Source organism: Schistocerca gregaria, chromosome 4, assembly GCF_023897955.1.
Source record: "Schistocerca gregaria isolate iqSchGreg1 chromosome 4, iqSchGreg1.2, whole genome shotgun sequence".
NCBI lineage: Eukaryota > Metazoa > Arthropoda > Insecta > Orthoptera > Acrididae > Schistocerca > Schistocerca gregaria.
Window position 1 is genome coordinate 95,318,738 of NC_064923.1, and position 18,127 is coordinate 95,336,864.

The 18,127-nt window shown below is 43.7% G+C and overlaps 1 protein-coding gene across 1 annotated transcript in view; it reads right to left on the reverse strand.

Moving 5' to 3' along the window:
• LOC126267614 (SCY1-like protein 2) overlaps nt 1-18,127 on the reverse strand; it is a 966,784-nt gene that overhangs the window by 160,256 nt on the left and 788,401 nt on the right. The window contains exon 12 of the mRNA XM_049972914.1: nt 14,251-14,500. Within this exon, the coding sequence (XP_049828871.1) occupies nt 14,251-14,500 (250 nt within the window). The remainder of the gene's footprint in view (nt 1-14,250; nt 14,501-18,127) is intronic.

Below are 18,127 nucleotides of genomic sequence, written 5' to 3' on the forward strand. Positions count from 1 at the left end.
TTATCAAAAGCAAGTCTTTCGGGATACGAATTGGGTTTCTTTCAGAGCATGTCGTCGCAATAGCTCCGTACTTACTAATCATGTATAGCCGCTCGCGCCGGCCGATGTGGCCGAGCGGTTCTAGGCGCTTCAGTTCGGCACCGCGCTGCTGCTACGGTCGCAGGTTCGAATCCCGCCTCGGGCATGGATGTGTGTGATGTCCCTAAGTTAGTTAGATTTAACTAGTTCTAAGCTCTAGGGGACTGATGACTTCAGATGTTAAGTCCCATAGTTCTCAGAGCCATTTAAACCAACCACTCTGCGACACATCCAGCCTAAAAGCATTAGACTGGAGAACACAAAGGGATAAAGGACATGAGCGAAAACTTAATGTAGAATGATCAAACCCACCGTCACGTATAAAACGTAGAACTAAATTAGCCGATATGGTTGTCAACTAAAATTAATGGCAACGTGTCAGGTGACGGAAGAGTCCGTCGCGGGGCAGCCAAAGGAGGACAGCTCACCAAGATATGGGCCACTGTCAGCCGGTCACCGCACCGACACTGAGATGGGTCATCACGGCGCAGGAGGTAGCCGTGTGTCACCCAATGCGGAGTCGACAGAGAACCACAGAGTCCCTGCGAGAGACCCTGGTGGAGGTCCTTCACACATACGTAGTCTCCTTAACGGCACGCAGTTTGTTGTGCGTACTGAAGTTATGCCATTTCGTCTCACAAAGCTGCAAGACTTTGCGGCGAAGTACTGAACGCAGGTCAGCTGCAGAGAAGCCGATCTCCATAAGCGGTTTCCGCATAGCCTGTTTGGCCAGCCTGACGGCAAGTCCGTTGCCTGGGATTTCGACGTGACCTGGGGTCCAGACAAACACCACTGAGCGACTGGGGCGTTCCAGGACACAGATGGACTCCTGGATCGTCGCTACCAAAGGATGACGAGGGTAGCACTGGTCGATAGCTTGTAGGCTGCTCAAGGAGTCAGTACACAGAAGAAACGGCTCCCCAGGGCATGAACGGATGTGCTAAAGAGCACGAGATATAGCCACCAGCTCGGCAGTGAAAACACTGCAGCCACCGGGCAAGCAATGCTGTTCAGTATGTCCTCCATGGACATAAGCGAAGCCGACGTGATCATCAGCCATCGAGCCGTCGTTGTAAACCATTTCGTGGCCTCGGTACATGTCAAGAATAGAGAGGAAATGGCAGCGGAGAGCCGCGGGGTTAACTGAGTCCTTAGGGCCATGTGAAAGGTCCAGGCGAAGCCGCGGCGTAGGTGTACACCACGGACGTGTACCTGAATGGACATCAAGTATAGGTGGTAAAGGCAAGGACTCCAGTTCGGATAGAAGGTATCGGACACGAACTGCAATTGGAAGCCATCACCTGGGCCGCCGATGCGGGAGATGAACCGCCGTGGATTGGAAAAGGAGACGGTAATTCGGATGTGCAGAACTATGAAAGTGTGCAACGTAACTGGCCAGCAGTTGTGTACGCCTAACCTGCAATGGAGGGACTCAGGCCTCCACAAGGACACTGGTCACGGGACTCGTCCTAAGAGTTCCTGTCGGTAGGCTACCGCCACAGTGTTGCACTGGGTCGAGTAAAGGCAACGCTGATGGCGCCGCCGAACCATAAACCAGACACTCATAGTCAAGGCGGGATTGAGAAAGGGCTCCGCAGAGCTGCAGCACCATAGAGCGATCTACACTCCAGTTGGTGTTGCTCACGCAGCGGAGGGCACTGAAGTGCTGCCAGCTCTTCCGCTTAAGCTTCGAAGGTGAGGAAGCCAAGTCAATCGGATGTCCAACACGAGTCCTAAGAATCGATATGTCTCCACTACAGCGAGAAGATCGTCATTAAGATAAAGTTTCCGTCAATATTATGTCCTCTGATTCGACAACTGACCTGTACAGCAAAAATGCGATTTTACCACGAAAATTCAAATTCCCGCCAGTACGGTAGGTGGAGGAGGGGAAGGAGGGTGGGAAGGTGAAGGAGGGGTGGGGGAATTAATGGATAAAGTTAATTAATTTGTAAATCAATTTGACATCAAAATTGCACCCAGCACCCCCTCACTCTAATAATGCAGGAGCGTTACTACTCTGGCCTGAATGCACTGATGATGATTTTTTTGTCCCAGCGCAAGAGAGCAGGGCAGGGTGTTGTAGGAATTCGATTTTTGGAGTAAAATATCCTACCATCCTAGGAATGGAGCAGATGAAATCCTAACTGGGAATGTTTGGGAGTGTTTTCCCATTGTGGCATTTATCTAATGACCGAGGGAAACCTCCCAAAAACCTTGATCATCAGTCCTGTAAGTCGGAGCTATTTTAATTTACTTCTGGCACAATACTGTCCATCGTACCACACACACACACACACACACACACACACACACACACACACACACACACACACACACACATATATATATATATATATATATATATATATATATAAAGCCACTTTAAACTGAGTACCATATGTAAGTCGAATCCCTGTGAAAAGGCAAAATTAAACTGATGGTGTTCCGAGTGCTGCAGTGCGGGCCCTGTACATTGGGCGACTCTGAAAAATAGTAGGTATGTTCATTAATCGATGCGCTCACGGAGTATGTTGAAAAAATAATAGTTCAGCAAGTGGAAATAAGTTGCTGAAAGCATGCAGAACTTGAAATAATTCCTGTTTTGATGTTACTAGCTGTTTGTCACTTGGTGGCGTGTGTTGATTTTTTTTTGAAGTGACTTGGCGTCCATACGAAATGCTGTGGCTATTGAGAACTGCTGATAAAGTCGCTTTGTCAGAATGGCAGTAATACAGCGGTGCATTGCAGGAATATCGCCCACAGAAATAGTTGCCAAGAGGGCCCATGTCCATAAATGGGTTAAAGAATACGATTAAGAAATCTGAAGAAACAGTAGAATTAGGTGGCGCAGAAGGGAGAGAGAGGCGGCTTATTCCTATGTCAGTTGTTGACGAAGTGATGAAGTTGCTGTAATTGTAGCCGACCGCATGGCACATGTCTCAAATTCCGCATGCCAGTGCTCCAGCTATGTCAGGGGAATTCTCTCTTAACTGCTCAACAGTTCAAAAGATTTACACTGGTATCCGAACAAGATTCAGAATGCACACGAAATGAAACTCCAGATAGGCTACAACGGCATGACTTTGCTCTTCGTGTTATGGCATGCATGGAAATGAAAGACATGGGGCCGGGGAATATTCTTTGTAAGGATGAGGACCATTTTACTCTGCAATTTGCTGTGATTGCACAGAACAGTCGCGTATGGGATTCTATTCCATCACATGTTGTGCAGGAACATCCACTGCACTCGCCTTACGTTACTGTTAGCGTGGTTTCACGCAGTCCTGTTAGGCGGACAGTGACGTCTGCATGTTATAGGGATCTTCTTGTGATTCCAGCTACGCAAGAAAGCAGCTGTATTCACACCACTATTTTGATGCAAGATCAAGTGACACCACATGTCGATTATCAGGTGAAAAACTTACTTCGGGAAGCTTTCAGTAACGTCTGCATCATCTCCAGGCGATCTCAAGATGTGTGGCGTTACAGTTTCCCTGACTCAAATACATGTCACTTCTGATCGTGGAGAACTGAAAGATCGTGCCTATCAGGGACTTTCTGGACTCTACCTGATCTGAAGGATAGCATACGACGACAAATCGCTCTGATTACACCAGATATGCAGCAAGCAACTGTCGACGACGCCATGTTCCGAATGGAGCATCTTGCTGTGTCGGGAGACGGTACTGGACGCATTTCTAACTTGTGACTATAGCCAAATAAAGGTGCCACAACCACCGTTATGAAGTGTTTGATCGTCCCTCCCTTCTTCCTGCACACGCTCTACATTTCCACTCAGCTGATGGTAGAAAGTGAAACTATTAGTCTTTTGAGCATACTCTGCGAGCGCCATGATTAATGAACATCCTGCAATTTATACAACACGCGTTGCAGCACTCAGAAACATCGTCAGTTTAATTATAACAAGCCCACATAACAGCGCTGCCTTCTGTAACGTTGCTGACGCCCTCTCTAACTCCATACAGTTGCCAAGCAATTTAGAAAAGATTGCTGTATGGTGTGGCAGGTGGCAGTTGACGCTAAATAACGAAAAGTGTGAGGTGATCCACATGAGTTCCAAAAGAAATCGGTTGGAATTAGATTACTCGATAAATAGTACAATTCTCAAGGCTGTCAATTCAACTAAGTACCTGAGTGTTAATATTACGAACAACTTCAGTTGGAAAGACCACATAGATAATATTGTGGGGAAAGCGAGCCAAAGGTTGCGTTTCATTGGCAGGACACTTAGAAGATGCAACAAGTCCACTAAAGAGACAGCTTACACTACACTTGTTCGTCCTCTGTTAGAATATTGCTGCGCGGTGTGGGATCCTTACCAGGTGGGATTGACGGAGGACATCGAAAGGGTGCAAAGAAGGACAGCTCGTTTTGTATTATCACGTAATAGGAGAGAGAGTGTGGCAGATATGATACGCGAGTTGGGATGGAAGTCATGAAAGCAAAGACGTTTTTCGTCGCGGCGAGATCTCTTTACGAAATTTCAGTCACCAACTTTCTCTTCCGAATGCGAAAATATTTTGTTGAGCCCAACCTACATAGGTGGGAATGATTATCAAAATAAAATAAGAGAAATCAGAGCTCGAACAGAAAGGTTTAGGTGTTCGTTTTTCCCGCGCGCTGTTCGGGAGTCGAATGGTAGAGAGATAGTATGATTGTAGTTCGATGAACCCTCCGCCAAGCACTTAAATGCGAATTGCAGAGTAATCATGTAGATGTAGATGTAGATACATGTTTTCGTGGCGAGAGCACCGGCGCCCTCTTCAACCTTATGATGGCTGGGCCCCAATTTGTGCTTATCTGCAAGCCGCCGTCTTTATCGAGGACGTTTTCAGCAAGTTTTATCTCCATCGTTCTTTTATAGCATATGTGTCCGTTTAATGAGAGATGCTTCCTCAAATGCAATTCGGTGTTCGTTTTCTAGAGGAGGCTTTGCTATTACTGATTTCTCGGGATACCGTATTCGGAAACTTGCCTTGTTCTATACGGTGCTGTAGAGTAGTGGTCCACGCTCACTCAGGTTTCTAAATTCCTAGCATTCCACAGCTTCCAAGGTCTTCCATAAGCCTCACTAGTTGTCGAATTTTTGCTGTACCCCTGAAGACTGAGTCGTTTATATGCCTCCTTAGAAGCCAACTTATCTTTCCAGTTACCGAGCCACAGAACAGCAAAGACGCAAGCTACTTCGTATCGTCCTAGAGGTGCCTTCTGCTTACGAGTTTTTGGTGAAACACACTATTGACCATTAAAACTGCTACACCAAGAAAAAATGCAGATGATAAACGGGTACTCATTGGACAAATATATTATACTAGAAATGACATGTCATTACATTTTCACATTGGGTGTATGGATCCTGAGAAATCAGTACCCAGAATAACCACCTCTGGCCGTAATAACGGCCTTGACACGCCTGGGTATTGAGTCAAACAGAGCTTGGATGGCGTGTACAGGTACAGCTACCCATGCAACTTCAACACGACACCACAGTTCATCAAGGGTAGTGACTAGCGTATTGTGACGAGTCAGTTTCTCGGCCACCATTGACCAGACGTCTTCAGTTGGTGAGAGATCTGGAAAATAGGCTGTCCAGGGCAGCAGTCCAACATTTTCTGTATCCAGAAAGGCCCGTACAGGACCTGCAACATGCGGTCGTGTATTATCCTGCTGAAATGTAGGGTTTCGCACGGATCGAATGAAGGGTAGAGCCACGAGTCGTAACACATCTGAAATGCAACGTCCACTGTTCAAAGTGCCGTCAATGCGAACAAGAAGTGACAGAGACGTGTAACCAATGGCGCCCCATATCATCACGCCGGGTGATACGCCGGTATGGTGAATACACGCTTCCAATGTGCGTTCACCACGATGTCGCCAAACACGGATGCGACCATCATGACCTGGATTCATCTGAAAAAAATGACGTTTTGCCATTCGTGCACCCAGGTTCGTCATTGAGTACACCATCGCAGGCGCTCCTATCTGTGATGCAGCGTCAAGGGTAACCGCAGCCATGGTCTCCGAGCTGATAGTCCATACTGCTGCAAACGTCATCGAACTGTTCGTGCAGATGGTTGTTGTCTTGCAGACGTCCCCATCTGTTAACTCAGGGATCGAGAAGTGGCTGCACGATCCGTTACAGCCATGCGTATAAGATGCCTGTCATGTCGACTGCTAGTGATACGAGACCGTTGGAATCCAGCACGACGTTCCGTATTCCCCTTCTGAACTCACCGATTCCATGTTCTGCTAATAGTCATTGGATCGCGATCAACGCAAGCAGCAGTGTCGCGATACGATAAACCGCAATTGCTATAGGCTACAATCCGACGTTTATCAATGTCGGAAACGTGATGGTACGCATTTCTCCTCCTTACACGAGGCATCACAACAACGTGTCACCAGGCAAAGCTGGTCAACTGTTGTTTGTGTATGAGAAATCGGTTGGAAACTTTCCTGATGTCGGCACGTTGTAGGTGCCGCCACCGGCGCCAACCTTGTGTGAATGGTCTGAAAAGCTAATCATTTGCATATCACAGTATCTTGTTCGTGTCGGTTAAATTTCGCGTCTGTATCACGTCATTTTCGTGGTGTAGAAATTTTAATGGCCAGTAGCGTAGCTTGCGAAATTTGTTGGTAGTTGCAGCCGTTCCGTTTGAAAACTTTCCGTAAGTGGGTCAGTTCTTTCGGAATGTTTTATAGCGACTGATACTCCTTGCACTGGGTGCAACAACGTCCTCAAAACAGATGGTTTTTGTGCTGGATTATGGTAGCTGGTAAAGTGTAGATATACCGGTACATTTGATATATCACCTAACACACTGTGCCAACGTGGTATTAAAACTAAACTAAAGTGCTCCCGAACAGGCTCGGAAGGTCCAACGTTACCGACCGACGGCCCTGTCATCCTATGCCAACAGGCGTCACTGGATGGGCATACAGAGGGGCATGTGTTCAGGACACTGCTCTCCCGGCCGTTGTCAGGTTTCGTGACTGGAGCCCCTACTTCTCGAGCAAGTAGCTCCTCTGTTTCCCTCACGAGGGCTTGCTAACAGCCCTCGGGATACCGGGCGGTCACCCTTGCAAGTGTCAGCCAAGCCCGACGGTGCTTAACTTCGGTGATGTGACGGGAACCAGTGTTACCACTGCTCCAAGGCCGTGTTAGTTACCAAGTTAAAATGAAAAACGCATTATTGTCCGCTAATAACACTATTTAGTTGGAGGCTTGCAAATGTTCTCTTACAATGCGACGTAACTGATAGCCTTCTTATCCTAACAGCTACTGTTCTTAAGTAAAAGGCGAAGGATTATTTTCCACTCTTGCCAGAGAAATGGCTGAGCCTGAATCATATTACAGTCGGTTAATTCACACTGAAATGTTTAGAGCAGAAAGTAAGACTTGGAAGTGATCAAACATTGGAACTCAAATTTAAATTTATAACGTTGTAGCAGTTTTTTATATTGATGAAACTAAGGATTGTTGTAAGCGGTAAGCGTATACTGTCTCCTAGCTACAATATTTCCAAACAAATTAAACTGCGCGAACAGTTGCCTGATGAAATTAATGACATAAAATGCAAGATATAGGGTGTTTCAAATAAGGCGTTTTTCTCTGCATCTTGTAAAATAGTAAGTGAAACGGATGTTTTTTTAGTTCGATGAATGGAGGAAACGTTACTCTTTCTGCTGACTTAAGAACAAAGTTTACTTTATTATTTTCCAGAGGTATCGCAACGATTTATTATTTTTTAAAATAGGATATTATTTTCATCGTTTAATTGACGAACTGAAACCCACTGTGTACAAATATACTTAGATTTCTGTCAATTTTAGTTAAGAAGCTGAAAACGTTCAAAGTGTTGTACACAACTGGCTGTGCTCAGATTTGTGTTCTGGTTTCGGAATGCTCGTAAGTGAGGTGTTCGAATCAGAAGCCATTTTTCCTGAATGCAACGAGATATAAAGTTACAGGTGTCACGGAGCGAGAGGCTTCCTCGATGTGCTGTTTGAAGTCATATTCGGTTATAATGTATGCCTGTAGTCTACGCTGCCATATACAAGGCAGATCGCAATGCAAAAACAAGTGAGGTTCGTAAATAATAATAGTTTTCAGCTATCAGTCCTCATTTGGAGTTTTTACTGGCCGATCTAGATTTAGTTACAAAATTAAAATGCAAATCGAATGATTGTCCGCTAGGAACACTAATTAGTTGGAGGCTCGCAAATGTTCTCTTACAATGCGATGTAACTGTTTTAGCCACCTGACGTAATTTAAATATTTTAGTAATACTAACGGACTCACATGAAGTGAACATGGCAATTTTATTACTTGACGATAAAGCTGAAATAAGTCGGACGACAATGTAAGAACTGTACTTATGTTCCATTTTATGTAATTAAATTTGAAGTGGTTTACTTCCATTGAGGTTTATATGTTGTTCACATATAACCAATGGATGGATTCTCCACACAGCCCGCCTTACGCAAACATAAGTATTCAATGAACTGTGTACAAAGCCGGACCAACAGGCATTACATGCCTTGACCAAAGGAGGATAGTGGTATGTAATATACAAACTATATGAGTTAAGCGAATAATTGCAACTTTTTTATGACATCATCTAACTATGTACCTGTTGTACTCTTAGCATTGAGAATGGCTAGATGCTAGCTTAAATCTAGATCTGCCAATAAAAATTCCAAATGACGACTGATAGCTGAAATCTATTATTTACAAATCAAAATAACGGTTGCAGCGTGCAACAGCCTCTGAATGGAGGGTAACCTGAAATGAGATTCGGCCTGACACGTACACTGACGCAGAGCAGTAACTGTGGCACACACACATCCCGCGAGTACGGCTGCGTGCCAGCAGACCGTTCACCTGAACGCAGACATTTATAAGCAGCGCATTACATCCAACCCTAACACTTTCAACGTTTCTAGCTTCATAACAAAAACTGTTACAAATTGAATTAAAAATTGATCTTTAACAGTTGCACTAAATACATCACCTACATGATAGCGAAAAGGTTGTATTAAAAAAACGTAATTCGTTGCGGTAACTATCTACAAAAGAAATAAATAAACTAAGTTTAGAAGTCCAGAGAAAGAGGAAAGTTCCTTACGTTTACCTGCATACGAACTCACAGTAACAAGAAGACCCCAGTTGGGCTGTTAAGTTGTATTCTCGTTATCTTGTAAGTCACAGAGAAAAACGCCTTATTTCATACATCCTGTATGAAGCTTGACAGTCAAATGCAGCGACTATAATTAGCGTTTCTACATGCAGTCCGAAATGACACGTAACAATGTGATAAACTTGAAGAATATAAAGTATATGCTACAATTGCGATGAACATACGCCTACGAACACTGACTTCGTAGTGATATGGTTCCAGTTGTAAATGACTTGGTAGATCACATAAGGCGAAACAAAACAGAACAGTCGAGAAATGCAAATAGAAGTAAGGGTCATGCTATAACTGTGAAGTATACGTTCCGTTTTAGTTTTAAGGGAAATCTGATTATGCGACGAAAGGCCCCGAAATCTATAATCTACAGTAACAATGACAAGCCGATGTTTAACGTTGTCAGCAAAAATATCGAAAAATTCTTGACCGATTTACTTCAACTTTTTACACGACACAATAATAAAAATTCACACGGACGTAGGCTCTACATTCTGTTAAACAACAACGATTATGTTTTCTATTAAAACAGTCTGCCATACTATGCTGGGTAGACCTGCGGTTTCGTTTTCTTTCTCGCAGTCAGTTTTAACTACGATAGGAACAGGGCATTTAAGCCATGGACTGATTGTCTCATATGTTCTTCTTTCTTCTTATACGTAATTTTAATCAATAATTCTATACGCAACTATGTGCCGTTTCATTTTCTTCCTCGCAGTCAATATCAGAAGAAAAGTAAAAAGTAGAACTTATGGTTTAACGGCTTATGATTAGAATAGCAGTGAGGGATCTGAATCATCCAAAACTTTGTAATGCTACCCGTTTACAGATTAAAAGTATGCGAAATACTGTCATTGAGGCTACTACTCTGTGGTCCCCACAGTCACATCCATTTATTTTAAGCGATTTCACTTCCCAATCGATGTTTCTTGGGTCTAACAATATACAATGCTGAAGGTCAGCGAGAGGGGCGGGGGGAAGAAGAGGAACAGAGCGGGGGAGGGCAGAATGGACACAGAGAGGGGATACGACGAGACGTACAGAAGGGGGTCAGGACCTATATCCATTGCCGGGTCCACTAATCTGAAGTAAATCAGTACAACGCAATCTGGGGAAGTCAGCTGAGTCAGGCAACGATGGACAGTGCATCCGTCAGAGACTGGAATTGTTGCTAGGAAGAATGGCACCAATGTTGGTAGTGTACAGACTCTCGAGGGGACTGTCTAGTAACGACCACGTGTATATGGTTCTCATTCCAGTGAAAGAGTTTTTACGTTATTGTACTGCGTCAAGGCTTTATAGGTTTTAAATATAATTCGGAAAATCGTGATGCGGTACAACAGGTAAATCCTACTCCCTGCCAGTATCGGTCACACAAGAAACCACCGCCAGACATTTACATGCAGCTTCCGACCCGCTCTAGCTTCGCACGGGTGGCACCAACCATCTACGGCCGGACGACTTGTCTGGCGTAGTGGTGGTAAATTGTACAAACAAACCTTCCTGGTGAATCAGTTACCCAACAGTAAACCCCCTACTCTTTCAAGAATCGAATAACCATGTATAAAAAAAAGCTTCAAACGTCTCATTACTTTGCAAATGAGTTAGTGTGTTAAATATTTGTCGTTATGCATGTAAACGAGAAAAATTTTTGAAATTGTGTTTTTAGTTTGTCGGAAGTCGTTAAGTGTTTCCTTTGTGAAACTCTGGATCAATGTAGTCATGGCAATTCGCACCGCATTGTAAGAAGAAGCTTGTTTTTCATGCATCTTAATGTTTGTGCCATCTCACCAGAATTATATGTTGTACATTGATATAATTTTACAGATACATTCAGTAGCATACGTGAATATTGTCTGCAAAATATGATGTGAACAGAGTGCGTACTAAAGAAGTAATACTTAAATTTATCCATGTTATATGGAATGGTATGAGGATTGTGACTGTTAAATTTATGAAATAATTTCTACCGTTTCAGTCAGTTGTTAGTAACGTATTTCAGCAGCATGTTGCCATCATCAGGCGCATTGCAGTTACATGTCCATTACGTTACTTGGAAGTGTGATCAGGTTCATTTGCTGTGTGTGCCAGTGAAGTTGTGCTTCGAAATACTGTATACTATCCTGTACACATTATATATATATATTCTTGCAAACTTAGATGTCTGGCACACATAGCACAGTAACAAATGCATTACAGCTTACCGCTTTCACAGTGAGATGTTTACATGATTCCAAAACGTTTATCACCAAGAAAAGTAGTTTTCATTGCTAAGAAAGTAATATGCAGTGAAGATGAATCTTTTTCTAGTTATATGCAGTTATGTCTTGGATCATATTAGATACTATGGTTACTTCGTAATGCCAATTATTTATTATTAAAGAAAATGTTCCTTCAATGAAATAACCATTCAGTATTGGAGAAGTTTTTGAAGAAATTAATACTGTTGTTTTCTAGTTTATGATTTAGTAACATAGTATCACGCAATGTGCCGTAGATTAAAATTTCTAATTCTTCATATAAGTCCATTTGATGTCCCCTATGCAATAGATGAAGGTCTTTCATGAAACAGGTGGCCAGTATCCTTTATGTGGGTGGCTTTTGCTGATTTATTGTAATTGTTTGAGTTGTAAGCATTTATATGTTCATTGTATATTTTTTGAAAGTCTCCCAAGTTTGTTCTACATACAGAACTTTGTATGTAGTACATACCGTTTTATAAATACCTGATTGTGTGTGTGTGTGTTTGTGTGTTTTGTTAACGTTGAGTCTCAGTGTGTGTTGCAGTTAGTTATGTGTTGTGGAGGCCTTGTTAATCTCGCGCAGTCTGAAAATGTTTGTTATTTTGTAGGGGCGTTTGCTTGTGGACGATATGCAAGCAGTGGGTTTCTTTTTCATTTTCTGTGAGGCAGTTGGTTTATTATTGTTTGTCTTTACTGTGCGAGGTTGTTAAATAAGTGTGTCATCGTAGCCATTTGCTGCACCTATTTGTTTCATTGTGCTGAGTTCAAGAAGCTTCACATATTTAACCATTGCTATATTTCTCTGTTAACTAGTGCTCTTTATGAAGCACATCTGTGCGCCACAGGGTGGCAAAGTGAGCTGTGTATGATGGTGTCTGTTGTTGCAGTTTTCTGCTGAATTAGAACAAATTTAATGTTACCATTGTTTCCATATTCCACATTGAATTTTATATTTCGGCCCTGTTTATAGAGTGTATCAGGTACGTTGTTAATATCATTTCGTCAAAATCGCTATATATGATAATGTGTTACTACATTTTAAGCCAGAAAAGTAAGAATATTAATATCTTCAAAAACTTCTCTAATGTGGATTCTGGTTTTATTGAAGAAATATTGCGTTTAATAATAAGAAATTGTCTTTACCAAGTAATCAAATTATCTAATACGTGTCATGACATACATTAATTTAGATAGAAAATATTTTGTCTTCACTGCATAAACTGTGACGTGTTCGGTGTTGCACTCAGTGCGCCAGACAACCAAGTTTCCAAGAAATATTCACTAATGAAATTATCTAAACATGCAAATCACTTGATGTACACACTGAAATATAAGCATCTTTCTGTACAGGATTGTATTTCGATACATAACCTCACTGGTACATACAGCAAATGAACGTAATTAGCGCTTAACGTTATTTACATGGAACTGGAATTCACCTGATTACGAGAGCAAGCTGCTGAAACATGTCACACAAAATAAATATTAGTAAAAATTGACGGAAGCACTAATAATTATTTAATAAAACAAGGAATAAAATAAAACGTAATGCCAGAGCTGATGTCAGACAACAAGAACGGCAAAGATATACTAAGCGACAAACTTTTTCCCTTTCATAATTTTTTGGGAATTATCAGCAAGAAATATCCTCATAAAAGTTTGAAACTATGTTTGAAGCTTGTTGGAAGTGTCTAAGTGCTCTCATTCCCAAATACTGGATAGTAGGGTAATTTGTGTGTAGACATGTAAACAGTTTGTAACCGTAATAGTTGTCCTACAGTGTTAAAACTGTAACACAAATGATACCTCAGAATGGGCAGATTATGACAGCATATAAAATTTTTAGATTCGATAAGTAACTATACGAAGTACTAAAAATCAGTTTTTTTTGCCCCTTTAAGACTTGAGACAGTCAGTTTGGATTCTGAGCCACGAACTATGAACCATGAACCAGGTTCGCTATTTAGTGATAGAGATTAGTGAAAACCGTATGAAATCCCTACGCCAGCGACCTAGCAGCTGCAGTGTCAAAATTGCGTGGTGAAGTTAAACGTTGCAGTTTCTGTTGGTAGCACCGAGTGCCGATTACGTAAGCATTTTCCCCCACACGTTTCCATCCACTGCAAAGACCATTGTAGTTATTTAGATTTTCGTTCATTAGTTGCAGTATCTGTTTCTAAAAAATGCCAATTTGAAGAAATAACACAATAGTTGCTTTAAAAATTGTTTTTCAATGCAACTGGTTTGTTATTTGTTCACATCGGACACTTCGTTCTTCCATTCACAACGCCAACCCCCTCCAGTGTAATCGGACTTCTTCTTTATACCATCTATACTTGCTTCAGACGCTCATAAAGAAAGAAGGGACTAGATGAAAGCTCAAAAAGAAGTTAAACTCCTTCACACACTGAAATTATGTTCTGCTACAATGTGAAAAGAACAGCTACAAATATTTATCGAAAGCTGCGTAAAAAATATAATACAACGTAAAGATATCGGCTCTCGATATAGCCGTTTAGATGTCGATATATCGGTGTATCGATAAAAAATGTGTCACATAAGGTTACATTTAGGAAAAGGTATCGATATATCGATACTTCATCCTCAGCCGCACTCGCTTCATTGAGTCGACCCCTGCAGCGTGCGACTGCGGCGCGCGACAAGCTGGCGGCGGCTGCTCGGCTACTCGTCTACTCGTCTACTCGTCTACTCACTGACGACGCGGATGGTGATCTCGGGGTCGGCGAGGCGGACGTCCCAGAGCAGCGGCAGCACCTCGTCGATGATCTGCGACTTGTCCAGCTTGTCCAGCGTCTTCTCGATGCAGCTCAGCACGTTCATCACGAGCTTGAGGTCGGCCGTGTTCTTCTCGTAGACGGCCTTGGTCTTTGGCAGCACCATCCGCCGTACCGCCGCCTCGTCCAGGTACTCGGACACGTTCGTCACCGCCACCAGCGCCGCGCTCTGCACACGCACACAAACGCACATACATGTACATAGGTGTCGTGTGCACCAATCACCACGGAAGTCATACACGCCAATGGCCCAGAGCGAACCGCAGTCGTGAAATGAGAGTGTAGTCCATGGAAGGGTCACAGAACGAGGTACAAATTCATCATAAAACGTTTAGTATACAAAATTCCAAAGTCGAAGACACATGTTTCAAGCAAAGTTAACAAAACGCCCTCCACAACCAAAAAAATAGTCAATACAGCATACCGTTACCCTGCACCACTGCTTGTCACGTCCTTATCTGTTCTACTCGCAAATAGAGCGAGGGAAAAACGACTGTCTGTATACCTGCGAAGGAGTCCTAATTTCTCATATTTTATCTTCATGGTCCTTACGCTCATTGTACGTTGGCGGCAGTAGAATCGTTCGGCAGACAGCTTCAAATGCAGGATCCCTGAATTTTGTCAGTAGTGTTTCTCGAAAGGAACGTCGCCTTCCCTCCTGGCATTCCCATTTGAGTTCCTGAAGCATCTCCGTAGCACTTATGTGTTGTTCGAACCTGCCGGTAACAAATTTAGCACCCTGCCTCTGAACTTGTTCGATGTCTTCCTTCAATCCGACCTGGTACAGATCCCAAACACTGGAGCAGTGACTTACGCTCGCACAACAGGGAAGTAAGATGCATCGAGACTAGAAAATAGTGCACTGATTATGGCTAGGCACTAGCCGAAATCTGGATTTGCCAAATAAAACCTCCCCCCCTCCCCCCCAAAAAAGGTTGCGCTCCATAATTTATAAATCGAGCAGTACTCAAGAATAGCTCGCACCAGAGTCCTATATGCGGTCTCCTTTACAGGTCAACAACTTTTTCCTAAAATCCTCTCGATAACCGGTCGACCATTCACTTTCTCTTCCACAGCCTCACATATTTCTTTGCAACGTTCCTCCAGTTGTTTGAACTAATTGACTGTGCCAAGCAGGACATTAGTAATACTCTATCCGAACATTACATTAACTTACATTTTCCACACTCAGGGCTAGCTGGCATTCGTCACATCGACTGGACATTTTGTGTAAGCCGTTTTGTATCTTCCTGAAGTCACGCAACTTCGACACCTTACCGTACACCATGGGACCATCAGCGAACAACCGCAGATTGCTGCTCAACCTACCAGCCAAATCATTTATGTGTATAGAGAACAGCAGCGATTTTTGTATATAAAGAACAACAGCGGCGCTATAACGCTTCCCTGGGGCACTCCTGACGATACCCTTCTCTCTGATGAACACTCATAGTCGAGGACAACATATTGGATTCTATTATTTGAGGTCTTCGAGACACTCACATATCTGTGAATTTATTTCATGAAGCTTGCTGCAGTACCATAATGCGACTGTGTTGAAATGGCTGGAACAGTGCAAGAGCAATATGTACTCGTCGTCGGGACATGTTTGTACAATAGAATGAGTGTGGTAGACACTGTTCCTGTTCACCTCTAAACTTACCACAGTCACTGCCTGTGTTCCGCGTGGTTAGGACAGAGGAGACACAGACAGACCTCCTGAGCGCCATCTGATTGCCAATGAGCATGACAAATTAATCAGCAACAGTACAGCCCCTCAGTATGCACACATTAAACCCCTGTGCCGCTGAACACAGCCCTTGAGGGTGTTATACTGCTTTTTGCGGCATGCACACAGAGACATCATCCTGGCAGGACCCCACTTTGCGTACCACACTACTGGCCATTAAATAGGTGCACCAAGAAGAAATGCTGATGATAAACGGGTATTCATTGGACAAATATATTATACTAGAACTGGCATGTGATTACATTTTGGCGCAATTTGGGTGCATAGATCCTGGGAAATCAGTACCCAAAACAACCACCTCTGGCCGTAATAACGGCCTTAATACGCCGGGGCACTGAGTCAGACAGAGCTTGGATGGCGTGCACAGGTACAGCTGCCCATGCAACTTCAACACGATACCACAGTTCATCAAGAGTAGTGACTGGCGTATTGAGACGAGCCAGTTGCTCGGCCACCATTGACCAGACGTTTTCAGTTGGTGAGAGATCTGGAGAATGCGTTGGCCAGGGCAGCAGTCGAATATTTTCTGTATCCAGAAAGGCCCATACAGGACCTGTAACACGCAGTCGTGCATTACCCTGCTAAAATGTAGGTTTTCGCAGGGATCGAATGAAGGGTGAAGCCACGGGTCGTAACACATCTGAAATGTAACGTCCACTGTTCAAAGTGCCGTCAATGCGAACAAGAGGTGACCGAGACGTGTAACAAATGGCACCCCATACTATCACGCCGGGCGATATGCCAGTATGGCGATGACGAATACATGCTTCCAAGGTGCATTCACCGCGATGTCGCCAAACACGGATGCGACCATCACAATGCTGTAAACACAACCTGGATTCAGCCGTAAAAATGACGTTTTGTCATTCGTGCACCTAGGTTCGTCGTTGAGTACACCATGGCAGGCACTCCTGTCTGTGATGCAGCGCCAACGGTAACCGCAGCTATGGTCTCCGAGCTGATAGTCCATGCTGCTGCAAACGTCGTCGAACTGTTCGTGCAGATGATTGTTGTCTTGCAAATGTTCCCATCCGTTGAGTCAGGGATCGAGACGTTGCTGTACGATCTGTTTGAGCCATGCGTATAAGATGCCTGTCATCTCGACTGCTAGTGATACGAGGCCGTTGGGATCCAGCACGGCGTTCCGTATTACCCTCCTGAACCCACCGATTCCATATTCTGCTAACAGTCACTGGATCTCGACCAACGCGAGCAGAAGTGTCGGGATACGATAAACCGCAATCGCGATAGGCTACAATCCGACCTTTTGAAACGTGATGGTACGCATTTCTCCTTACACGAGGCATCACAGCAACGATTCACCAGGCAACGCCGCTCTACTGCTGTTTGTGTATGAGAAATCGGTTGGAGACTTTCTTCATGTCAGCACGTTGAAGGTGTCGCCACCGCCGTCAACCTTGTGTGAATGCTCTGAAAAGCTAATCATTTGCATATCACAGCATCTTCTTCCTGCCAGGTTAAATCTCGCGTCTGTAGCCCTTCTTCTTCGTGGTGTAGCAATTTTAATGGCCAGTAGTGTATGTTACCTATTTTGGTGGATATATTTTGGTGTTACTTTTCATAACGTGAATGCCACAAATTTTCAGAAATGGTCGGCCAAAAAATCTCAGATCGCTACATACTTCGATGCTGGATGAATGTAATCTTAGTGACCGGGAAGGTATCCTGACTGAACGTGATGGGCCGCGTGGGGTAGCCGCGCTGTCTAGGGCTCCTTGCGAAGGTTCGTGCCTCTCCCCCCGTCGGAGTTTCGAGTCTTTCCTCGAGAATGTGTGTGTGTGTGTTTTTGTCTTTAGCGTAAGTTAGTTTAAGTTGGATTAAGTAGAGTGTAAGCCTAGGGACAGATGTCCTCAGCAGTTTGGTCCCATAGGAATTAGGCATCAACTGAACGTGATGAGAACTTTGTTCCAGAACAAGAAGGGTCGGAAGATGACATTGAAGTGGATTCAGAATAAAGTCCGATGAAGAAGATGACACAATTGTAAAGTGGGGACGAAAGTTAACAAGTTCCATATCCCCGGTTGT